Source organism: Pelodiscus sinensis, chromosome 4 (assembly GCF_052426305.1).
Source record: "Pelodiscus sinensis isolate ZL-2025 chromosome 4, ASM5242630v1, whole genome shotgun sequence".
Taxonomy (NCBI): Eukaryota; Metazoa; Chordata; order Testudines; family Trionychidae; genus Pelodiscus; species Pelodiscus sinensis.
In genome coordinates this window covers 78628444-78654685 of record NC_143055.1, presented here as the reverse complement: position 1 = coordinate 78654685, position 26242 = coordinate 78628444, and the positions used below count along the sequence as shown (strand labels likewise).

At 45.0% G+C, this 26242-nt stretch overlaps 1 protein-coding gene across 6 annotated transcripts in view; it reads left to right on the top strand.

Annotated features, from left to right (window-relative positions):
* The window catches only part of GUCY1A1 (guanylate cyclase 1 soluble subunit alpha 1), a 56537-nt gene that overhangs the window by 5845 nt on the left and 24450 nt on the right, over nucleotides 1-26242 (top strand). For 4 of the 6 annotated variants that reach the window (XM_014571810.4, XM_075930112.2, XM_075930111.2 and 1 more), the window contains one exon: nucleotides 25063-25471. The exons of 1 other annotated variant lie outside the window; for it this stretch is intronic. In XM_014571810.4, coding sequence (XP_014427296.1) covers nucleotides 25217-25471 — 255 coding nt within the window. In that variant the 5' untranslated portion in view covers nucleotides 25063-25216. Of the gene's footprint in view, nucleotides 1-17677; nucleotides 17766-25062; nucleotides 25472-26242 lie in introns of those variants that run through there. One more of the 6 variants, XM_025182897.3, reaches the window with a different exon arrangement.

Here is a 26242-nt window from a genome sequence, read left to right as displayed (position 1 = left end):
TGTGTGGATGGGGAAGAGGGAGTTCTTTTGGAAGAAAAGGAAAGAGGAAAAAGCACAAGTGCCCTGGTGGCCATTCCGTCCATAGCAATCACAGTTTACATGTGAGAGAGCATCCAATTAGTCTGGACGCTCTTTCAAAAAAGCAGATCACTTTTTCGATGAACTTTTGCAGTGTGGACACTCCCTTTTGGAAGAAGTTTTTTTGGAAGATCTCTATCAAAAAAAGCTTATTCTGAAAGAAGCCTGCAGTGTAGGCGTAGCGTAAGTGAAAATTAGAATCTCCTATTGTGTGTGCTCGATATTTAGCTGTTTCAAGAAGCAGTCACTTAAAGTGTCATCAAATTGTTCCTCTGAACCTTGTCTTGTGCCATTAGATCAATTGATATGTGGGGTTATTATCATTATGATAATTTTGTTAGATTTTGCTGCCTCTTTGATCTCTCTCCATGATGGTAGTCAGTTGCTTTTACTTGATTTTAAGGCCGATGTATTCGTGTTTTTAAGTGTAGGGTTTTCTCCAAATAGGTTCAACTGTGTGGTCCTCTCCACTAGGGATGTGAAAACCACCGAGAAATTGTTTTACTGGTTAACTATTGTTAACTGGTTAACCAATGAATGCAGGCAGCAGGGGCGGTCTGGCCCTAGCCCCATGCCGAGGGGAGAGGCGCTGCTCCAGCCCCACCACCCATCTTGGCCAGAGTCCTGCTGGCTGGACCGCCATGGGGGGAATCCTATAGATGACTATAGATGCAAATGTGAGTACTTCTAGCAGCGTCCATGGTCTGGCAGGACTACTGATATTGCTGGACCAGAGAGCCCCAGTTGGTGAGGTTCAAGGGTTTGGCTGGTGGTAGGGAACACAACCTCAGCAAGGCTGGCACAATGAGGAGCACAACTCTGGCTGGGGCTGGCAGTGAAGAATACACGAGGGAGCGTAACCCCATCAGGGCTGGAGTCAGCTGGGCTGGCACCTGAGAACACAGCCCTGGCTAGCAGGGACTGGCACAGTAAGGGGTGCAGCCTGGGCTGGCGGCAGGAAGCACAGCTGTGGACAGCATATCGGGGAGTGCAGCCAGGAACTGGCACAGTGGAAAGTGCGGTGCCACCTTGTGGCCTGGGCCAGCGGGCGAGGACCAGCACAGCGAGAAGCGCAGCTGGGGAGTACAGCCTGGGACTGATGCAGCTGGGAGAGCAGCCCAGAGTGCAGCCTTGGCCCCAGGCAGGAAGCACAGTCCCAGCAGGGTGGGGGCAGTGGGCTTTTGGCAAGGAGCAAGACTGACAGCTAGAAGGGGCCTCCCCATGTCTGGTAAACTCCGTGGTTCAAGACCACTCAGGTCCCGAGTGTGCCGGACAAGGGAGGTCCCACTTGTACAAATTTTGTATCAAGATCCTTGCAAATTTGCAGCTATCTGCTTTATGTCCATACGTATCTGCAACCATGCAGATGTGAATATCCATGGATCATTTGTGTAGGTGGCAGTGAGGAACACAGCAGATGTGGATACCAATTTTGTATCCATGCAGGGCTCTATTTTTTATTCTCGATTAGAGCCTGGATTTTTTATTTAAAACCTCAGTTCAGTTTATTATGTTTTCCTTTTAGGGCCTTGTTACTACTAGGCTGTGTCTACATTGGCACCCTTTTCCAGAAAAGGGATGCTAATGAGACAAGTCGGAATTGCAAATGCCGTGGGGGATTTAAATATCCCCCGCGGCATTTGCATGAACATGGCTGCCATTTTTTCCGGCTCGGGGCTTTGCCGAAGAAAAGCACCAGTCTAGACGGGATCTTTTGGAAAATAAAGCCTTTTCTGGAAGATCCCTTATTCCTGATTTTAAGAGGAATAAGGGATCTTTCGGAAAAGGCTTTATTTTCCAAAAGATCCTGTCTAGACTGGCGCTTTTCTCCAGCAAAGCCCCGAGCCGGAAAAAAGCAGCAGCCATGTTCATGCAAATGCCACGGGGGATATTTAAATCCCCCACGGCATTTGCAATTCTGACTTGTCTCATTAGCATCCCTTTTCCGGAAAAGGGTGCCAATGTAGACACAGCCCTATTGTTTATTTGTAGTGCAGTAGCACCCAAAAGTCCCGATCCATATTGACATCCCATTATGCTGGATGCTGTACAAATATATACACCCTATGAAGATTCAGTACCTGCTGGGAGGAGTTCACAGTATAACTCAGGATAAAATGTAAGTGAGGGTAAGGGGAGTAAGGGTACCAGAAGTACATTCACCCAGTTATGTAGTCAAGAGGCATGAATAACTGGAGGGTTGTTGTTCATTTGAAAGATTTTTTTAAATTAATAAATAAGATCAGCAATCTCTGCCTGTCCTTCATTCTAACCAATGTTCTTGGGCTAATTTCTAATAGATATACAGCAGAGATAAGCTTTGAGGATGGATATAAATGAGGAGAGGGTAATGACCTTACATATTATTTCACAGAGGGCATTTCCTGTGTAAGGGTATGTCTACACTACAAAGTTAGTTCGAACTAACGGACGTTAGTTCGAACTAACTTTAATAGGCGCTACACTAGCGCTCCGCTAGTTCGAATTTGAATCGAACTAGCGGAGCGCTTAGTTCGAACTAGGAAAACCTCATTTTACGAGGACTAACGCCTAGTTTGAACTAGCTAGTTCGAACTAAGGGCTGTGTAGCCCTTTAGTTCGAACTAGTGGGAGGCTAGCCCTCCCCAGGTTTCCCTGGTGGCCACTCTGGCCAACACCAGGGAAACTCTATGCCCCCCTCCCGGCCCCGGACCCCTTAAAGGGGCACGGGCTGGCTACGGTGCCCGTGCCAGGTGCAAGCCTGCCAGCACCCAGCTAGCAGACCCTGCACCTGGCACGGCACAGAGCCACCCACCCGATGCCCCCCAGCCCACCCCCTCTTGCCGGGACCAGGCTGGCGGCTCCCGGGAGCTTGCCCTGGACCGCAAGAGGCGGGCACCTTCCTGGGCTAGTGCGGACATCGTGGACCTCGTCCACGATCTCCTCACTAGGCACAGGAAAGTGGCCGTCTAGGGCAGGAGAGCTGCCAGCCTGGCCACCCAGGACCAGGTGTGCATGAAAATCAAGGGGGTCCACTGAGACCCCCGACCCTGAGCCCTGAGCTTACAATGGCCGTACTGGGTCAGACCAAAGGTCCATCTAGCCCAGTAGCCTGTCTGCCAACAGCGGCCAACCCTAGGGACCCTGGAGGGGATGGACCGAAGACAATGACCAAGCCATTTGTCTCGTGCCATCCCTCTCCAGCCTTCCACAAACTTTGGGCAGGGACACCACTCCTACCCTCTGGCTAATAGGACTCCATGGACCCAACCTCCATCACTTTATCTCACTTCCCTTTAAACTCTGTTCTAGTTGTAGCCTTCACAGCCTCCTGCAGCAAGGAGTTCCACAGGTTAACTATTTGCTTTGGGAAGAAGAACAACTTTCTCTTACTAGTTTCAAGCCTGCTACCCATTCCTTTCCTTTGGTGTCCTCTAGTCCTTCTTTATGGGAACTAATGAAGAGCTTTTCTGTATGCACCCTCTCCACCCAACTCCTGCTTTTAGAGCCCTCTATCCTGTCCCCCCTCCGTCTCCTCTTTTCTAAGCTGAGAAGTCCCAGTCTCTGTAGCCTCTCTTCATATGGGACCTGTTCCCAACCCCTGATCATGTTAGTTGCCCTCCCCTCTCCCAGCCTTTCTCTTCCCCTCTCCCACCTCCTTTTCCCAGTCTCCCCCAGTTTTTTTTCAATAAAGACAGAGTCAATGTTGGAAGAAACGTTATCTTTATTTTGTACATCAATAAGAAGGGGGGCTAAGGAAGGGTAAGTGGAAGGAGGTGAGGGAGGAATGGGGTACGAGCCCCCGATGGGGAGGACTGGGCTGGCTCTGCGGGCTTCTGGGGGTGGAAGCTCTCCTGCAGCCCCCCAATTACTCCCTCTCCGCAGATGGCAGCCTGCGGCAAGTGCAGCCGGGCTGATGGCCGAGTGGTGTGATGTGCCCAGTGTGGGCACTCAGGGCACTCCAAGCCAGAACTTCTTTGCAAGCGGGGCACCCCTTAGAACTGTGTGTCCGGGGTGGGGGTCGGGACCCTTTAAGCGCAGCCCTCGGCTAGCCTGAGACAGCATCTCCATGCTCTAAGTCCTCCTTTTATGCCCTGCCGGCACTGCTTCCGGCCATCCTTAAGCCCTGTTCAGAGTCCACTCAATGTGGACTTACTAGTTCGAACTAGCAAAACGCTAGTTCGAACTAGTTTTTAGTTCTAGATGCGTTAGTTCGAACTAGCTTAGTTCGAATTAACTAATTCGAACTAAGTTAGTTCGAACTAGCGCTGTAGTGTAGACGTACCCTAAGGGACTTGGCTCCACCTTTCATACATTGTGCCTTGTCTGGGTGCAGGGGGTGACGATATTGTATCTTTTGTGCAGCAACTTTCTCCCTCTACAACAGCAAAAAGGGAGCAATACCCTAAAGAACTGTGCCACAGAAGGGTATTTCTAAGGCACAATGGTGCCTGGTGTTCCCCGTAGGCTTTGTCATCTATGCAATATTCATCACTCCTTACCCTCAGCTATGTGTATTAGTATGCTCTGTTAAAAATTGGTCAGAACTCTGAGGAAGTTGGGGAGAGTGCTCTAGCTCAGTATACAGCGATCCAGAGCAGGGTATGTATGCTATCATGGTATAGCATGGGGCCCACTTCCAAAGACTCTATTAAAGGTGGCAGACTTTGGCTCTTAGGGCAGGGGTGGGGAACCTAATGCCCAAAAGCTGGGTGCCATCCCTGGCTTACTCAGATCCAGCCACCATGACTCAGGACTCCCACCCCCTGCATTGGGGAGTGCACACTGGCACTCTAGCACCTCTGCCACCAGTAGTTGCCGGAGTAAAGCGCCAGTCTAGACGCGATTTTCCGGAAAATAAGCCCTTTTCCGGAAGATCCCTTATTCCTACTTTCAAGTAGGCACTTTTCTCCGGCAATACCCCGCGCCGGAAAAAAGCGGCAGCCATGTAAATGCAAATGCCGCGGGGGATATTTAAATCCCCCACGGAATTTGCAATTCCGACTGGTCTCATTAGCATCCCTTTTCCGGAAAGGGGTGCCAATGTAGACACAGCCAGTACTATGAATGCAGACCACCTCAACAAGATTTTCAGTGTATTACACAGGAAAAATGGCTAGTTCTACATTACTGTGTACAGGCAGTCCCTGAGTTACGCGGATCCGACTTATGTCGGATCCGCAGTTACGAACGGGGATTTTCTCGCCCCGGAGGACTGGAGCGGCGGGACGCCTGGGCCCGCCGCCCGCCTCCTCTGGGACGAGAAAAGCCAGCAGGGGGAGCCAGCAGACCAGGGAGACGGGGAGCAAAGCGGCGGAGGACCCGGGCCGGAGCCGCGGTGCTTCCAGATCAGTGCCGCGGTCCGGCCTGGGTCCTCCGCGGTTTTGCTCAGCGTCTCCCTGGTGCAGACCAGGGAGACGCTGAGCAAAGCCGCGGAGGACCCGGGGCCGGACCCACGGCGCTTCCAGATCAGCTGGAAGCGCCGCGGGTCCGGCCCCGGGTCCTCCGCCGCTTTGCTCAGCGTCTCCCTGGTCTGCAGACCAGGGAGACGCTGAAAAAAGCCACGGAGGACCCGGGCCGGACCGCGGCGCTGATCTGGAAGCGCCGCGGTCCGGCCCGGGTCCTCTGCCGCTTTGCTCCGCGTCTCCCTGGTCTGCTGGGGGGGGGGGGGCGCAGCTAGTGCCCCCTCCCAGCAGACCAGGGAGACGTGGAGCAAAGCCCGGGGCCTGTGGTAGAGCAGGTGGGGCGCTGCCGGTTGGTCCCGCAGCACCGCTCCTTGGCGCTACTGGACCAACCCGGCAGCACCCCAGCTGCTCTGCCCCAGGAGTCCTGATTCAGCCGCTGCTGATCAGTTTCAGCAGTGGCTGAATCAGGACGCCTGGGGCAGAGCAGCTGGGGTGCTGCTGTGTTGGTCCAGTAGCGCCGAGGAATCAGCTGCTGATCAGTTTCAGCAGCAGCTGACTTGGGGACGCCTGGGGTTCTTAAGTTGAATCTGTATGTAAGTCGGAACTGGTGTCCAGATTCAGCCGCTGTTGAAACTGATCAGTTTCAGCAGCGGCTGAATCTGGATGCCAGTTCCGACTTACATACACATTCAACTTAAGAACAAACCTACAGTCCCTATCTTGTACGTAACCCGGGGACTGCCTGTATTTCTATGATTAAAAAATGAAACAATATATGCCACGTTCTTCCTTCTTGGTTATGGGAAGGAGCTTGTTTCATGATTTCACTAACAGCTATGCAGCACCTTATTAATCACTTGATGGATCCCAAAGCCTAAAATGTTTCTTTCAGGACACTTTCTTTATCCCTCACTGTCAAAAAATGTCCAGATTTCCATGTATTTGAAGAATATATCTGTCAACCCAACTTTTAGCTGCTCCCGTTTTCCCTACATCATTCCCCCTATTGTGGGTTTAGATTACTGAAAGTCACTCAACTTGTTTTCTGTAAAAGCTGCACTAATTGAAATGTGATGGAATGACCCAGTCAGGAGAAATCACAGCCATCCACAGTGTGGTTTTTTAAGATAGAATTTTGATTTTTCTATTGAGGTAGAATCGTGTGAAGAGGAAAATAGCCATGTGGTTAAACTGCTCAGGAAATCTGGATTCAATTCCTGGATCTGCCAAAGAATTCTTGTGTACCCTTGGGCAGGTTTCTCTATGCTTCTGTTTCCCATCTGTAAAATGGGGATAATCATGTTTCCTTTCTCCTGTTTTATTTATTTAGACAGTAAGCTCATCAGGGCAAGCATTATCTTTTAGCTATGTATTTGTAGTGGGCTCTGATCTCATTCAGGGACTGCTAAGTACTAATACATGTAAATAATATAATCAGTGACAGACCTAGACAAAGCAGAAAAATTAATCATGTGCATAGTGACATGGGTGCATTTTCCCAGTCAGAGAAGCACAGCTGAGGCTAGACAACAGGGTAACCAATAGCATTTCTGTTTGAGCAAAAGCTAGAAAAGAGTTAGCATTTGTTGCCTGAATGAAAAACACATTGATTGCATGGAAGCCTACCCAAAGTTAAGAGAAAAATAATTAAATAATCTCTTTCCTAGCCACCGGCATTCCACTGACTAAAGCAGAATAATATAGTAGACCTTATTCTGTTAGGAAAGCACAAATAGGCATTAGAAAATGTCTGTGTTGCTTTAGCACTGGTCACTACAGTACAGTGAAACCTGATTCTCCACAAATCTTTTCTGAGAACATTTTGTAGTGATAAATAATACAAGTATCGTTTTAAATGATGGATAAAGGAGGAATTAAATGATAAAGGGGAGCAATACAAGGTGTTTTTTTAGATAGGATTTAAAGAGACGACAGTCAATAGAGGCAGAGAGAGATACCGTATTGCTGTTTCTAGGTGGTAGGAACTAAAAAGAAGATGCTTCCTGTTCCATTTGTGACCCAATTTTAGTTTGGTACAAAGTAAAATGGAGCTAGAAGAGATGAGGAAATGAGGAGAACTGCAAGGAGGGACAAACTCCATGTGTGAGGCTAGAGGAAATCTTTGGAGAGTTTAAAAAGCAATACAGACAATTTTAACTGGATTCTGAAGTGCCACTCACGTAGTTCAATTCTGAAATATGATGTGCCTGTTTCTTTGTACATGTGAGGAAGCAGTAGACGTATTTTGCATATACTGTACTGGCTTTTGGGAAAGTGAAAGAAAAAGCTGCATTAGAAGCTGAGGAGATGTAAGCACTAAAGTAGATTTTATCTTTAGTAGTTGGAGAAAATATTCCCCAAATGCAAGAAGTTATACCTACCAGATTAAAAGATAAAACTGCACAATTCTTCCAAACAATAGAACATAAAGGGGGGAAAAAATCCTATTCTCATACAGGTTGAGCCTCCCGAATCCAGCACAGTCTGGTCCGGTAACATCCGTGGTCTTGCCAGACTATGGATGCTCCTGGACCTAAGGGCAGGAGGATCAGCCAGGCGGGGCATCAGGGTCAGCAACCTGGCTGGGAATAGCTCAAAACTGGGGCCAGAGCCCCTCCAACAGCCTCAGGGAGTGCAGGGCTGAGGCTAGAGTTCCCGCGGCAACCCCCAGGAGCACAGGGCAAGGCCCGGAGCCCCACAGTTGCCTCCAGCTGTGTGCGGCTGGGGCTATGCAAGGCTGGGGGCAAAGCCCGAACCACGTGGATGGCCCAGCTGTGTGGGGCCGGAGTCCCAGCCTCGCGGTTGATCCTAGCTGTGTGGGACCAGAGTCCCGTGGCAGGAGCCAGAGCCTGTGCTGCCCTGGGAGCCAGCGGTACCTAGGCAAGCAGCCCAGTAACATTGAGGGGAAGGGGGAGGCAAAGTTGTCTGCTGGGTCAGCCTGCCAGCAGCAGGCAATGGGCTTGCGGTCTGATGGCAGGAAACCTCCCCTTGTCTAGCAAATTCTCTCATTCAGGACCAGTCAGATCCTGGTAATGCCAGACCAGGGAGCTCCAACCTGTGCTGATATAGGAAATACCTTTTTACCATTTGTTTTACAGTATACAGCAGCATTAGGCAACCAACGCTAGTGAGTGGCCCTCCTTCATCTCAGTGGATTGCAGGATTGTTGTAACCAAGACAATCTCCTGGGATAAGATACTTTGCTAACTGCGCTTGTAACGATTAAACCATAGCAGCACTTCGAGCCGTGTGCTCCTTCTGCACCCCATCAAACAGTCAATGTTGTGTGCAATCAGCATGCTCCTCACTTCATGTGCCCTGGCTTTATCTTCATGTCACTAAAAAACTAAACTGACAGAAACCAGTAGAATCTGGCAACCCTGCAGATGAGCAAGAGTAAATAAAATGTCTTGTGGGCCAAACACAGAACCCTAATGGACCACACGTGGTCCGCAGGCTACAGGTTGCCCTCATTGGTATGCAGGGCTGGAGATTGGTACAATTTGCATTATATATAGGGGAAATGCAGCTCTCTAGTACTTAAATCTGTTCAATGACAAATAGGCAAACATGGCTTTCTCTGTTTGAAAGATGATGCTTAAAGTCACTATTTCTACCAATATATAGGATTTGTCGCTGCTCCTAGTACTCATTACATGGCTCTTCCAGAAGAGCAGGATGTGGCTGCAAACTCATAAGTGAGCAAGAACACTGAGATATATGTAAAATTTTAATACTTTTGAATATGGTATATTTAGGATTTTATTGTGATTACTTCTATTTATGTATTGTGAATGGCTGGTGTATCTGATGTTAGAATAAAAATGTGATAGGCAAAGTTCTTATGGAAGTATTTATAGAACATATCTCCACTATTTTATTTCAACAGTTACTGTACAACTAGTGGAAAACATTCATAATCTTAAGTCAAATATTAACAACTGCTTTCAGAGCCTCAATGCTAAACTTAGGTTTGGCTTTCAGCTACAGAGCTGCATTACTTTGGAATTCACTCTTGCTGACAGTTTGATTTATTGCTACCAATGCAGGATTTAAGCCTCCGTTATAAACAGAGTTGAAAACTCCATGCAAAGATTTATAATATTAATGTGTTATAAAGATAGTTGTAATGCTGTGGTTATGTCATTTCTCTGTAACCCCAGAACACCCTTGGAAATTAGATCTTTTGTCACAATGGAAATTTCCTCATGCAAATATTTTAAATACATTAGAAAAATTCCAGTCTGATCTGAGGTCAAAACAAAGAAATAGCAGGGTTGTGATTCTGGCTCCACATGTGTGAGTGAAAAAAACTGGGGAGGATGCTGAAGAGTTCTTTCTTTCCTGTACAGGCAGTCCCCGGGTTACATGGATCCGACTTACATCGGATCCCTACTTACAAACGGGGTGAGGAATTCGAGTAGGAATAAGAGATCCTCCGGAAAAGGGCTTATTTTCCGGAGAATCACGTCTAGACTGGCGCTTTTCTCCGGCTTATCCCCAAGCCGGAAAAAAGCGGCAGCCATGTAAATGCAAATGCCGCGGGGGATATTTAAATCCCCCGCGGATTTTGCTATTCCGATGTGTCTAATCTGCATCCCTTTTCCGGAAAAGGGGTGCAGTGTAGACACAGCCCATGAGATTCAGAATACTGCCAGCAGCACTAGAGACTCTATTAATGTGTTAATGGGCCCTCATCCTGCTCAACATTGATGCCCACTGGGACTCAGGTCAGTGCTGGAATTGAGCACATGCTGCTCTTCACAAAAGAGATATAGCTAGAGCCCTGAAAATCTGTGGATATCTACTTTATATCCTTGGGTATCCACATCCAAGGATGTGGGGGTGGATGTGGATATCCCTGGCTCATTTTTGCAGATACAGATGCTGATGAGGATATAACATTTTGTATCCGTGCAAGACTCTAGGTACAGAGCTGCTTCTTAGCATGCTTTCTCCCCGTGTTTCTATCCTTTGGAAACTAGCACTTTTGCAGTGCTCTTGCACACCCAGTTACATAGCTACTTTGTCTGCTACAACCATAGCTTGTTTCTAAAGGTGTTTCTACACTGCACCCGGAGCGTGAAATAAGCTGTGTAATTTGAGCTACGCAAATTGCATAGCTTATTTTGAGTTAATGTTGAAATAGCTTATTTCAAAATTTGGCGCTGTCTACACAAATAAATGTTTCAAAATAAATCACTATTCCGAAACGTCCTTTACTCCTCATGGAATGAGGTTTACGGGGATGTCGGAATAGTGAGCCCGTTCTATTTAAAAATAACAGATGCTCTCAAAAGATACGGAATAGCTATTTCAGGATACCTGCAGTGTAGTCGTAGCCTAAGAGATTTTGGCTGCTCCCTGCAGCACTGGCTGCAAATCTTATTATGGGGCAGGAGGAAGCTACTGCCAGTGCCCAGGATTTGCAGGCAGTGGGGTGCTGGGGGTGGGGCAGTGATATGTGGGAAGCCTGGGGGAGGAGCCAGCAGGGGGCTGAAGGAAGAGGTGGGCTCTGAGAGAGAAGAGGGGAAACAGGGATTCAGGGTGCTCCTGGTCCCAGGAGCAGCTGCACTGCAGCCCAGCTCTGGCCCCAGCAGCCACCCGCCATGCAGCCCGCCGTGGGAGCTGTCAGACAGCCACCACGCAGTCCTGGCCACAGCTCCAGCCCCAGAGAAGAGGCCTAAATATGGCACTGTGGCCCCGGCCTCAGCTCTGGCAGCCACCACATGTCTCTGGCCTCAGCTGTTTCTGGGATAGGACCACATGGTAGGAGGCTGTTTCTGTGCCGGGGCTGGAGCTGGGACCATGGTACAGCTGCTCCTGGAGTTGGGGGCATGGTGCTATTTTTAGCATGGTATAAAAAACTAGATAAGAAAGTTCGCATATCTCATTTTGACTCCCAGAGCCACCTAGTCTCTTAATATTAGAGTCTTCGAGCAGACATTATCTTATTACCTCAGTCTCCAGTGTAATGAGACTTCTGGAAATTCATTCTGTCTCTAAAAGTAATGAAATAATAAGTGCCTCAGCAACAGATGCCTTTCCCAATTTGTATATAAAGAAAATAATGAGTAAAAGAGAAAGTGGTTGTTTTTTAATGGTGAGTGGGAAGAGGCGTTGAATGGCCTTAGGTCAGATAATACTTACAATTATTTTTTTTAATCTCTGTTCAGTACGTCTATTATTTCATTAGCTGTTGGGACAAGACTAAAAAAAGGATCCTGTCAACTCCATTTCATTATGTCATAACACACTTGTCACAGACCCTGGGTAAGCTGTCCCTTCTGAGACCCTCTTTCAGTCCCCATGCCTTCTGTTTGGGATGGGATCCCATAATCAATCATGTTAATCAGCATTTGCCAATGTTTGTGGCAATATTTGCAATGTTCTTCAGGACCTTATAAAGAGTACTGTGTAACAAAAAATCTTGTCTCTTTCACCAATAGAAGATGGTTCATATTTTCTCTCAAAATTATCTGCCATATTTTCCAAAGGATAGCCAAAAGATTAACTTAGAAAGTTTAGAGTTGTGTATCTTTTCTTTGACCAATTTTTCAGGGATCTGGTTTTCAGAATGATTTAGCTATTTAGAATATATCTCAGATTGTTAGACCTAGATAACCTGTGTTTATACTGCAAGCTGTTGCACAGATATTTTTAATACAGTTGTCACATAAGAATTAGTATTAGCACATTATTTTCAGATTCTCACTTCAGTCTTTGTACAGAGTTCCTACTGATGTCAAGTAAAGTTGCAAATCCAGACTGGGGAAGAACATTGAAATTAACACTGAGATAATTTTGCTTGTCCTCTGCCTGTTGCTGTCATTTGCACATGCTGACTTTTCCTGTGAAGAAGTCATTTCAGAAGCATACTGTGCTGTTTGCCAATAGTTCTTCCTTTACACAGAAATGAGAGAGCAGAATATTTGGAATGGAAGGATCTAACAGAAGAGCAGTGGAGATCACTGCAGCAGTCCTACTGCTAACAATGGCTGACATGATTGGGATTAAATATCTTAAGAAATACGAAGGTTTGCCTTCTAGTGTACTGAATTTTCCAATTTGTTACAGAGATTCAGAAAATCCTTTTTTGCACTCACCTTAGTACAGAGGCTGACAACAAAAGTGTTTGTTCATTTATTGCAGTCATCCAACCGTGCTGCTTTCTCTTAACATTATGTGTGTGAGATATTAAGTGGGTGAGGTCTCTGGAGATGGGAGAAGGGCAAACATAATACCTATCTATAAAAAGAGGAACAAATAGTACCTGAGGGATTATACACTGATATCTGGAAAGATCGCAGCAGCCTTCCCTGTTCCCCCACCACCTGTGCTGCTGCCTCTGATAGAGGCAGCAGCGTGGGAAGGGGAGGGCAGATTGTACTGGGGAGCTGGTGCTGGGGGGAACAGGCTTTTAAGCTGGTTCTCCCCAGCACTGGCTCCTGCCTGCCCACTCCACTTCACTGCCTCTGTAGGAGGCAACAAGAAGGGGCAGGCATGTCCACAGACAGGGGCAGATGACTGTTTTGCGGGGCCCCGGGCAGCGTAACTATGCGGGGCCCTCCCTTTGCCACGGCGCATGCGCCGTGACGCCATGCGCATGCGCGGTGGCGCCATGGCGCATGCGCAGGGCTTTTTTAAGTGCGGGGCCCGGTGCGGCCGCCCCGTTCACCCTGCCCTATATCCGCCCCTGTCCACAGAGCCAGCACGCGAGGAGAACCTACTGGAAAGTTGGCTCCCCGTGTGTATTGGCACTTGCCTGCTTCTTTATCAGAGGCAGCAATACAGGGATAAGGGTGGCAGGTGGATCCAGTTCTCCTGGGGAGCCTGCTTAAAGCCAGCTCTTCATGGGAACCAGCTCCCGTTCCCCCTTCCCTTGCTGCCTCTGATACAGAGGCAGCAGAGGTGAGGGTGGGGGGGGGGGATGTGTATCAGTTAACTGTGTAGTCGTCTACATAATGACATCCCTACTGAGGTCATATAGGGTTCTGTCCTGAGTCCAGTACTATAAAATATTTTCATTAATACTTGGATGGTGAAGTGAAGACTAAGCTTTTGTTCAGCTGACGCCAAGCTGGGGGATGTTGCCTGCCATTTGGAGAACAGGATTAGAATTCAAAGTAACCGTGACGAACTGGAGGACTGGTCTGAAAACAAGATGAAGTTCAATAAAGACAAGTGCAAAATACTATATATAGAAAGCTATATGCGCAACTAGAAAATGGGGAATAACTGGCTAGATGGTAGTACTACTAGAAAGAATCTGGGGGTAACAATGTATCACAAATTGCATATGAGTAAAAAATGTCATGCAGTTGCAAAAATAGCTAACGTCATTCTGGGAGATATTAAAAGGAGGAGTGCCATAGAAAACACTGGAGGTAGTTGTCTTCTACTTGGCACTGGTGAAAACTCAGCAGGAATACTGTGTTCTGGGCACTGTGGGTATGTCTAGACTGCATCCCTCTGTCGGCAAAGGAATGCAGATTAGGCAGGTCAACATTGCAAATGAAGCAGGGATTTAAATATCCCATGCCTAATTTGCATAAAATGGCCACCACGTTTTGCCCACTCAGCACTTTGTCGGCCAAAAGTGGCAGCCTAGAGGGGGATCTGACGAGAAAGAAAGCCTTTTTCGACAGATCCCTTATGCCTCCTGCAAGGAGGTTTACAGGATCTGTCGAAAAAGGCTTTCTTTCTTGACAGATCCACCTCTAGACTGCCACTTTTTGCCAACAAAGTGCTGAGTCGACAAAACGCGGCAGCCATTTTTATGCAAATTAGGCATGGGATATTTAAATCCCTGCTTCATTTGCAATGTCAACCTGCCTAATCTGCATCCCTCTGCCGACAGAGGGATGCAGTATAGACATACCCTGTGCTTTGTAAAAGACATTGGCTAATTGAAGAGAGTACAGAGAAGAACATCACAAATAAAAGGTATAGAAAACCAGGCCTCTGAGGAAAGATTTAAAAATAAAATAAAAACAAACAAAACAGGCATGTTTAATCTTGAGATAAGAAGACAGGGAGGAGTGTGGAGCAGGGGGGAGTAGGAGTGGGGAAGGGGGAACTGATAACAGTTTTCAGAGGAACTAAGGGCTGTTACAAAAAGGACTGTAATTGTTTTTCATGTCCACAGAAGGTAGGGCAAGAAGTAGTGCATTTAATCTGCAGCAAGGGAGATTTGGGTTAGTTAATAGAAAAAAATATTTATAAACATAAGGATAGTTAAGCAGTGGAACAGGCTTCTAAGCGAGGTTGTGGAATTCCCGTCACTGGAAAGATTTTAAAAACAGGATTTGACGAGCACCTTTCAAAGATGGGTTTGCATTCCTCACAAGATTCCTTTGAGACCTATGTTCCTGTGATGCTGTGATAAATTTGGTTCTGCCTCATCTGCACAAAAATGTTTCATTTTCTGTTTGCCCCATAAATTCAGTGAAAGAATAAAAACCATTCTGGCCTTTTTACATGTTATATAAATATATTTCATTATTAAACTTTCTGATCCACATTGTCTGCTTAAAATAAGTATCTCCTTGATTTTTCTGGAAGAGCATTAAAATGCAATAAAGTGTCAAGACACACTATGAAATGTCATCTTAACACATTCCTCAACAGTGCTAATTTAGTATGTGTGATGATGCCCCTTTGTGTCTTTAGACTACAAATAGAGAGTCTGATCCTGTAGATCATACATATACCAAATTCCTGTTGGCATGAATGGGAACTTGAGGTGCACCTGGACAGTAGGTCACAGCCCAAATTAACATTCTTTCAGCAATGTCAGGGTTGCATCATGGCATAGTATGTGAAACTTCAATCTGGTCATGGAAACAAAAGACAAATGGTCACCAAGTTATAATATAAACTGCTTTTTAAAACAACATTGTACTACAAAAACAATTTAGAACTATGTAATAATAGTGAAAAAGTGTTTTTCCAGGGACTGTTGAGTCAGTCCTATACTTAGAGTGGAAGGAAACAGGTGAGAAATGGCTTCTTCCTCTTTTTTAGAATTGCTTTCTTGTCTCAGGCTTTTCAAAAGCAGCAGCTCTGAAAACACCTCTTAAACCAGTTATATAGTCTCAGCACCCTTTTTCCCCAATCCAGAGAAATAATGCGGGTCCTCTCCACCCATAGGACAAACCATCTTCTATGATTAGGAGACTTCCTATACTTACATAGTAGCCTCCCATGCAGCCTACCTCTTTACAGCTCTCAAAGGTCTCACAAGACTTGGTTCAGTTCCTGCTATTGTGTCTACCACATCTACCTGCAAAAGTGCCAGAATGTTAGAAGCCGTGGATGTGTTTTGTTTCAAATAGAAGAAAATATGCAAACCTTAGAATCTATTTCCATGACAACTCTGACAAAGCTAGTAGGATGTGATCCAACTCCTGTTGGATCCTGAAAAACCATTGTTGACTTCAATGGGAGTTGGCTTGAGTATTCAACTGCTTTTTGTGTTTACTCATTAGTAATTTTTTCTGCATAAAAGACATAGGAGTGCTACAGGATGCAAACACTGAATAAGAAAATTGTGTGACTTGAATTTGTTTATAAAACACTGTTTGCCCATAGGACTTAGTTTTCAAATAAATATGTAGAATCTGTAGATTTCAGGTAAACTTTTGGCATGCAATTGTTTTTTCAACTTTCTATTCATGATCATTTAAAACAGTGAATACAACAGTATGCACCATGACTTACTTAGCTATTTAGTGTCTTGATACAATGTTTAATACTGCCATGTACTGCCGCAGAGCCTTAGATATAACACTAACAGTTATTGTACTTGTGCAGGCTTGTGTCTAATATAGCAAAAACATTTAACTTATTTGAAAACAAATTCTAGCCACAGAATTTCCTTACTCAGTGTTTGCCACCTGTAGCACTCCTATGTCTTTCATGCAGAAAAAATCACTAATGAATAAACACAAAAGGCAGTTGAATACTCAAGCCAACTCCCATTGAAGTCAACAATGGTTTTTCAGGATCCAATAGGAGTTGGATCAGATCCTACTAGTTTTGCCAGAGTTGTCATGGAAATAGATTCTACGGTTTGCATATTTTCTTCTATTTGAAACAAAACACATCCACGGCTTCTAACATTCTGGCACTTTTGCAGGTAGATGTTGTAGACACAATAGCAGGGACTGAACCAAGTCTTGTGAGACCTTTGAGAGCTGTAAAGAGGTAGGCTGCATGGAGGCTACCATGTAAGAGTAGGAAGTCTCCTAATCATTGAAGATGGTTTGTCCTGTGGGTGGAGAGGACCCGCATTATTTCTCTGGATCAGGGAAAAAGGGTGCTGAGACTATATAACTGGTTTAAGAGGTGTTCTCAAGGGTTGTAGGATTTTGGAATCTCTTAATGGCTTTTATTTTTAAAATTCACCCACTGTAATGTAAGGGAACAATGAAACTGTTAGATCATGAATATCAAACAAAAATAAAGTTATATCCACTGTCAGAAAAAGGTTGTTAATGTTTGTATTTCATTACAATGAAGTATTCACAATTCACTTACATCTTCTCTGTCCATGAAATATGAATTATTACCTTCAGTGTTGTGTTCTTTGTTTTCATTTTCTGTGACTGCATATCAAATGTGCGATTTTTGCAAATATTCACACAACTAAATTTACTCATGAGAGTCGTTCCACTGAAGTCGTGGGACTGCTCAAGTAAATAAAGTTACTTGTGTGTATATACATTTGTGGGATTAGGCTGTAAGTAAGCAATTGGAGGGAGCCAACAAGCATTACACTTGAATGTCATGGTTCTCTTCACAATGATTTCATGTTTTTGGACCTGTCATTTGTTGATTCCAACTTACATTATTTGAACTATAGAAAAAAAATCTGTTCTCAGTAATATGCATGCAACTCCCATTGATTATCGTAGGAGTTGTACCTGACAACAGGATGTAGCCCTATAAGTTCAAGAGAGAGAGTCTAGCAAGCGTCTGCTCATAGATTTATTTCTTTGACTCCTCAATATTATTCATTAAAATTACCTAGTTTAGTTAAAAGCTTTATTTTATTTTGACCGATTGCAAATCCAGAGAAGAAAAAGAAAAAATGTATAAATCTATGTATTTCATTTAGAAGTATAACAATACAATTTCCCTGCTATTTTGGATATCTTCTATTAGACAAACATGTTTATTCTGTTTTCATTGCTGTAGCGTCTCTGTTTTGATTACTTCTTTATTTGTGCACCCGAAGGTTACTTGCAATGTTATCAGTGATGTTGGCACAGCCCTGGAAGCAAAACTTCTCAGTAAAAAGTGAGCTGAAATGTTTGGTCAATAGATTAAGCTGTTTAAGGTCCAAACTCATTAAGGGGCTAACCAATCCCTAAAAAGGCAGTTTCAGATTCTCAGTGAATAGCCAAAGGGTGAGATTTCCCTGTTTGAGGACACAGGGTTCCATGAGAGCTTTGTACATTCTACAGCTAGCTCAACTCTTTGATAGCTAACTGCAGTGAGGAATAGAACTGAACAGGGATAGGCGAGAAGATCTGCAACTAGAAGGCCCCATCTCCCTGCATGAGTGTTGCATAAGATGCCATAGGGACTACTGCAGATATTGGGCTGCAGTACCCTCAGTGGAGTGGTTCCAATAACCACTTTGTCCTGGGAGAGAAAGGATTCTCCCTGTGCCATTTTCTCAGTATTCAGTCTGGCTACTTGGGTCAAACACAAGGCAGAAGATTTACTTGCCCCTCACAAAATACACGTGTATACCTAAAATGGCAAAAATATATTTTATACCAAACATTTGACAATCAGTTCTTCCTTTTTAGCTACAAACTAAGACCTGGATGAGGAATTCTAAGTTTACCCAGTGCTTTTAATAACGTCTAGAGATGGGCGTGTATTGTCATGTTCAGAGCTAGAGTTTGGAATCCTTCTTACCTCCCTAAGGGTATGTCTACACTAGCCTCCTAGTTCGAACTAGGGAGGCTAATGTAGGCATTCGAAGTTGCAAGTGAAGCCTGGGATTTAAATATCCTGGGCTTTATTTGCATCTTCCCGTCCAGGTGCCATTTTTAAATCCCCTTAGTCTGAACTAACTGCCCGCAGCTACACTCGGCAGTCAAATGTTAACTCGAACTAAGTTAACTGTTACACCTCATTCCATGATTGTAATTGTGTTTGGGATTCAGGGTTTTGTTTCAGCCCATTTTAGCAAGCTGGGTCACTTATAAAATCAGAACTGGTCAGCTGACACACCGATCTCCAAAGTTCAGTGGTCTTGGATTTGGTTGTGAAGACTCTGAGAATACTGACTGCTAAGTCATATAAGCAAATGTGTTCTATTAAGTAGGCCTTAATCAACTATTCATACAGCAGAAATGTAATTCATATGCTAGGTACAAAGCCCTTTGTGTTATCTTTAAAATGTGTGCATTTGTCATTTAAAAAGTATACTTAGCTATTTTATGGAGCCCTAATTTCCCATTGATTTCAGTGGAACTATTGTAGACTTGGATACTACTCAGCAGTAGCAGAAGAATCTGATTTAGGAAAGTACTTGGTTTTTAAAAAAAATCTTGTCCCTAACCTCCCTCCCCCAATGTTTTTTCTTCCCTCTATCTCTTGATTGGACCGCTGGCTAATTCTGCAGTACAGGTTGGACATCCCACAACTGGGACTCTATGGTCCGGCAACATCTGGCAGAACAAGGGAGGTTAGGGACTACGGAGTCCTGGCTGGGAGCCCAGTGGCAAGATGGCTGGCTGTTGGGAGCACTGCTGGGCTAGGAGCCTGACGGAGCTGGGACTGGGGCTGGAGCCCCAGTAGCTCCTGGTAGGGGGGCCAGGGCAGCCCAGCATCCCGGTGGGGTGCAGGTGGGGTGGTGACTGGGTCAGGCAGTGGGGAGGGGTAGTAGCAGAGGACCTCTCCTGGTCTGGCAAATTCCCTTGTTCGGGACTGGTCAGGTCCCAAGGGCGCTGGACCAGAGACGTCCAACCAATAGCAGAGCATAAACTATTATTAATTTTGTTTTCTCTGAAGTAAGACAGTTGTAAAACTAAACAACTATTTAGAATTAGGAGGAACTATCACATTAGACTGAGAAAAAGTCCTTGTGGCTCACAGCGAGATATGAAGCAGGGAAGTAACTGGGATGATGTTCAGTATTTAATTTGGATTTGATAAAATAGTTTCATTATTACGGTAAGCCATTAAGACATTTTAAAGTAATGGTGATCCCAGGAGTGTTGCATTTCACTTAGGGTTTTTTGAAATATTTATGGTCACTGCAATTGTGTCAAAATTATTATGGCTGGATTGTACTCTGGCACACTAAACCTCATAAAGCACTCAGTAGCACCAGAGGGTAGCCGTACCTTGGAGGCAAGCCCTGAAAGTGATTCAGCTGCTAAGTTCTATAGTACGTAGGTCCTGGTGGGTCCCAGTATCTACTCAGAAACATGGCTAAAATGAAGGGATACTTCTTTAGGCAAGAAATGGCAAAGGATATTTTACTAGGACTTGGTACAAATATCTCACAGTCCAAAAGCAGGTTTGGGAGGTTTAGTCTCTGGAATGCCTGCTCCAGTCTAGTGTTCTGTTACCAACAGGTAGGAAACTTTTTCAGGTTTCCTGGGTAAAATCAGTCCATGGTATGTCTCATTGCCCGCCCCCCTCCCCCTATGTTGATCCTAGCTACAGCTGCAGCATATTCTGCACAGCTCCTGATAAGGGGATGCTCCAACCACAGAGGCAATTAGGCTGTGCGATTCCCCTCCCTTGTCTTCCCCCCACTCTCTGGCTGAATGTAATTGTTCTTTACACAGTAAGTGTATCCAATACCTAGTCATACAACACTGATCACTTCTGAGACTTATGCACCGGTGTCTAACACACTTTGTCTATAATAGTCTTTTTGGGAGCCTCCATGTAAAAGTCTGGCTGCAGGTCCCATACCTTGTCTGCTTTTCCCCTACAAATTCTGCATAGCCCTGAATCTAGCAGAGCCTGCTCAACACAGTCTGCTCTGCACTTGGTTCTCCAGCTTCTGCTGCAGCCTGCTTACCATGTGGCTCCTCCACAACTTCTTCCCTGTAGTCAGCATCTTTATTTTGCTCTTGGTTTACCATGCAAAAAATTCCTTCTTTGACGGAGACGTTACTTCTTTGGTCAGTCTTTTATAGAGATTCTGTCCCACCCGTATAGGTCAGGACAAGGGACCTGCATTCATGTGTCCATCCTCAAGGGTCACAAGACATCAATAAAGGAGATAGCAGATTCATAACGTTTCTTTAGATTAAACAATTGTATGTTAATTCAGTACAGTCCCACACTATTTATGTAGTACAGTGTCAGTGCCTGTGGAAGCTGGCCAGAATCTGTATATTCTGTATATTCATTTGTATTGAATACCACACATGGTATAGAATAGATGTTATACTTTTGAAAGGCTATATTCTGTACCTGATCTATGAATCACAATTATGTTATATATGCACATTATAGGCCTATGTGCCAAAATATTCTTGATGCTAGTGAGAATTCTGTGCAAGGAATGAGGATACTTAAGGATAGATTCCCAACGTTTTCCAAGTTCTGCATGGTTACAATTGGAGGAGGAGTCTGCAAGTAGTTAATTATGGCTCCTGGATCCTGTACCAGCTGGCCCTAAAGTTAAAGATGAGAACAGAATATTATAGTACACTAAACAAATAAAAAGCCCTATATTAGAAAAATTGCAATATTGTGAAGTGAAGCACTCAAAATTCAGGAAGAACCAGAATTAAGACTGCCTATGCAACCTTAATCTGGCCCTCTTGTGCATATGCATTATAATACATTATTTAATTCTGTATTCTTTAATTACATGTTACGTGTTTAATTATGCAGACTGGCTAGGCAAGGAGAATGGGACTGCTACATAGAGCAAGAAGTAAGGCAGAGGAGTGGTATAATCATTATGTTACAATCTTGAATTACATGATCACATACACTTTTTTAGACAGGACTACTATCTCATAAGCAAACTAGGGAAATTTATCTAGATGAATTTGCTTGATGAAATTTATCTAGATGAATTCACCGGATGCACAGTTGGCTGAAAGACTGTACTTAAAGAATAGTTACCAATGGTTTGCTATCAAATGAGGAGAATAAATCTTAATAGAGTCATGGAGGGATCTATCCTAGTACTATTCAATATTTTCATTAATCATTTGGATAATAGAGTGGAGAGTATCTACATATAAAATATGCAGATGACACAAAACTGAGAGCATTTACAAGTATTTTGGTGGGTAGCATAAGAATTCAAAATGATGCTGGCAATTTGGAGAATTGTCTGAAATCAGCAAGATGACCTTCAATAAGGCAAATGTAAAGTACAGTAAAACTCCAATGATCCGGCATCTGATGGTCCGGCACTCCTGATGGTCCGGCACCATCAGGAACCCGGAAGTGCTCTGGGCAGCCGGACCATTGGAGCTGCTCTGCCCCCAGCTTCCCGGATTCAGCCACTGCTAAAGCTGACCAGCGGCTGAATCCGGGAAGCCAGGGGCAGAGCAGCTGGAGTGCTGCCAGGTAGGTACGGTAGCGCTGCCCCTCGGGGCTGCGGGACCAACCCAGAAGCACCCCAGCTGTCCCCGATTCAGCCACTACTGAAACTGACCAGTGGCTGACTCCAGGAAGCCCGAGGCAGAGCTGCTCTGCCCCGGCTTCCTGGAATCAGCCCCTGATCAGTTTCAGCAGCAGCTGACTTGGGGACACCTGGGGCAGAGCAGCTGGGGTGCTGCCAGGTTGGTCCAGTAGTGCCGAGGAGCAGCGCTGCCGGACCAACCCAGTAGCACCCCAGCTGCTCTGCCCAGGCGTCCCCAAGAGCAGCTGGGGTGCTGCCGGGTTGGTCTCGCCGTGCCAAGGGTCGGCGCTACTGGACGAACCTGGCAGCACTCCAGCTGCTCTGCTGCAGGCGTCCCCGATTCAGCCGCTGCTGAAACTGACCAGCAGCGGCTGAATCAGGGACGCCTGGAGCAGAGCCGGACTATTGGAAGGGGGGGGGGGGGCTATGAGGGTCTGGGGCCAGACCCCTCATAGCCTCCCCTTCTGATAGTCCGGCATATCTGATAATCCGGCACCCCCTGGGTCCTAAAGGTGCCGGATTATCGGAAGTTTACTGTACTACCCTTTAGGAAGATAAAATTAAATATACAACTACAAAATAGGGAATAAATGGCTACGCAGCTATACACCTGAAATGGAGCTGGGGGTAACAGCAGATCACAACTTGAATATGGATAGAGCCCATGGTTACAAATGTCAAATGCAGATGTGGATATCCAAAGATAGACATCAGCATTTGCTGATCCACAGGGCTCTACTCCCAATGGGCAGTGGGACAAATGGAGAGGAGTGTAGCCCCATTGCTCCCAGGAGCCAGAGCCCTGCACTGGTAGTTCCTCCCAGCCATGTGGCTGTACCACCCCAGCCATATGAACCCACTTGCAGTAGGACTGAGGGTGGTACAACTGCATGGCCAGGAGGAGCTACTGGTGCAGGATTCTGGGTCCCCTTCTTGGCTGCAGTGTCTCTTGGGAGTAGAACTCTGCAGATACCAATGTCTATATGCAGAATTAATTATTTTCTTTAATTTTTTTCCTAAGGACTACAGTGTTGTTCAGTAAAAAACCTCTGCAGTGCTTTTAAATAGACATAATGGTCACTAATACTTTTATTTTAAAGAAATGTAACACATTTGATTATTGTAATTCTTGCTTAGAAAAGATTAATTGCTCCATTCATTACAAGAGAGTATGCAGAAATAGAGTAAGGAAATACTGACTTCCCTAATGGAAAAGTGGATTTAAAAGATTATTTGTGTATAAAAATTGAAATCAGAAAAATAGAACATTATTTTTGTAAGTCCATTGACACTGAGTTTTGGAATTGTTTATATGAATCAGGATGTGGAGTCCTGCAATTTTTGATCAATATCCTCTAAGAACTGGCTTGAAGCCACCAGTTATATCATTGTGTATGTGACATATTTGAACTCAGAAGTGAAAGGTTCATATTTTAGCCCCCGGATGAGTTCAGATTCACCAAGGACTACTATTAAGGTATTGCATTAATATAGAGAGACAAACACATAAAAGCTTTAAGCAAAGACTCTTTTCAGATTAACTATTACCAAAATAAGCATAAGGAAAATGAGGAAATTATTATAAAGCAAAGTTCAAATTAATTACAATTCAGTTCATTGTCTTATCTGAAAAACATTTCCTCTCTCAGAATGGCCCCCTTTGGTATTTCCAAGCAGTGCTAGTATCAGATATGCAGGGCTTATGGACATATTCTCAGCTGGTGTAAATTGGCATAGTTTTAAAGTCAGTGTACTCACTGAAACTGAATGTGGTGGGCATGTGATTGGGCAGGACTACCAAAATGGGATGGGACTGTTTTAAGAGACCCTACTGTCTTTGGGTTAAGATAGTGGGAAAGGGCAAGAGAGCCATTCTTACACAGAATATACAGTTGGGTAAGGCACCTGAAAAGTTGGGGCACCTCAGATCTTAATGTTCACCCACCTGCCTCTCGCTCTCCCTGTTCTATGACTCTGCTTCCTCCAGATATGATCTAGTTAACTTAAAAGTGAAAAACCCCGCCAGACCTATTAGCAGAACATTGAACTTGTGAAAGAGTAATTCAAGTGGTAATGAAGCCATTTAACTTGCATTTGCCAACTCCAGGTAAAATTTCTGAATTTGCTATGTTAGTCTGCAGGACCTTAGTTTAAAATTTACTTTAAAATATTTCATTAGTGTGTTTGTTGAAGATTATAAAAATCACACCTCTAAAAAGCTGTTGTCTCCACTAGCTCCCATTGGGCATAGGGGCGCGAGTTTGATAGTACTGCATAGGACTCCGTAAATCCTACGCAGTAGGACGGCTCTGGGTAGACTTGCTTTAGAAAAGCCCAAGGGAGACCAGGAAGAGGCCCAGAGTAGTGCACTATGTGCCCTGGGGGTAGGGAGAGAGGGATGTTTGTAACCAATTCATTCTGGGAGTGGGGACTCAAGTCTTGTTTGCATAGGCTATGAATGTGATACTGTGGGTATCAAGAGCACTGGGATTAAATTCCCATGTGAGTAAAACTAAATCTCATTATACCACTTCTGGTAGGTTTAATGAACAAAAATGAAACACATTTTCTGACAAGAGTTTGTAGTGTGTCTTTGTTCTTTTCAGTGGAGGCCTAACACTTCAACATGCTCACAGTTATAGTTCAGATAAAATATGAGAACTTGACAGTCTCATAATCATAAGGCAAACGAAATTAGCATACTATAGCATTCTTTCATGTTTTGAGTCTGAATTACAAGGGCCCCAATACAATGTGCACAAAAGTACATGAGTAGTTGAAGTCAATGAGACTATTCAGGTGCCTAAAATTATGCACGTGCTGAAGTCTTTCTTGGGTCAGAGCCTAAGGGTTAGGGTAAGAGTGACATTACTGTAACCTGACATTCTCATAACCATAAAGCAAACTAAATTAGCATACACTATCATTCTTTCATGTTTTGAGTCTCTTTTTTTCTTTGCTCTTGTTTTGTAGGGTTATAAAGCTACATCAGTGATTTATAACGACAAATAATCTTGCACAGCAATTGCCTTCATCTACTGTTCTGGCTTCTACTGTTAATCAGCAGAAGAGAATTAACCACAAAGCAAAGTACTCTTTAAATCCTGACAGAGAGGCTTTGTACAGTATGTTCTGTACCAAACTAAAAGACTTGAAGATCACTGGGGAATGTCCGTTCTCCTTACTAACCCAAAGTCATATTTCTGATGAACATGAGGAGGAATGTGCAGAAGTGCCAAATAGTTCTAGAGCAGCTTTACCCATCTGCAAAGAAGTCCATGAAAAAGACACACATGGGAACCTTCCTCAAAGGAAAACAAGCAGAAGCAGAGTGTATCTGCACACGTTAGCTGAAAGCATCTGCAAACTGCTCTTTCCTGAGGTAAATGATTAAAGTGTACTGATAATGAGATTATATTAGAGCATTATGGATAAACACTCAAATAATGCATTTTAAATAAGAATTAAAGCATATGTAAGTCTTTGAATCAAGTTCAAGCTCCTTGTTCATGCTAGCACCTTTCCTAGCTCTGTCTTTGTGTACATGTCTGCTCTCATTTCTTCATTCTCCCACTACTGCTGGATAGAGTTGCGCCAGACTCCATATTGAATGCCTCTTTCACCTCATCCCCTCTTCAGCGATGCCCATTACTCTTCAAAAGCCTCAATGACCAATGTGTGCCTAACAGATTTTAGAAAGCACCTGCTTGATCTGCAGATGGGAGTGAGCCTGCCAGCCCACATAGACAGATTTGTGCTAGCTTGTTAAAAGTAACAGTGTGGGTCCTGCGGCCAGTGGGGCCAACAGCTTTGCCGGGTCCCTGTGCAAGGTGGCAGGGCCTTGTGTGGAATGAATGGAGCTGTGGCTAGCTCCCTCCAGGCAGCCTCATCATTGCCGGAAGCGTGCCATCTTGAGCTCCGGTGACAATTTAAAGGGCCCAGGGATCCGGCTGCTGCAGTCGTGGTGACATTGGCCAGGAATCATGGGCTCTTGTGAATTACTGGGCCCCAAGGCAGTTGCCCCGTTTGCCCCTACTCCCATCCTCCACCCTCCCCTCTCCCCCCCGTCGGCAGGTCTGCTTGCAGCATAGATGGCAGCTTGTCTGAGCCACCACCCATGCCACAGCCTCCATGCTGCTATTTTTAGCATGCT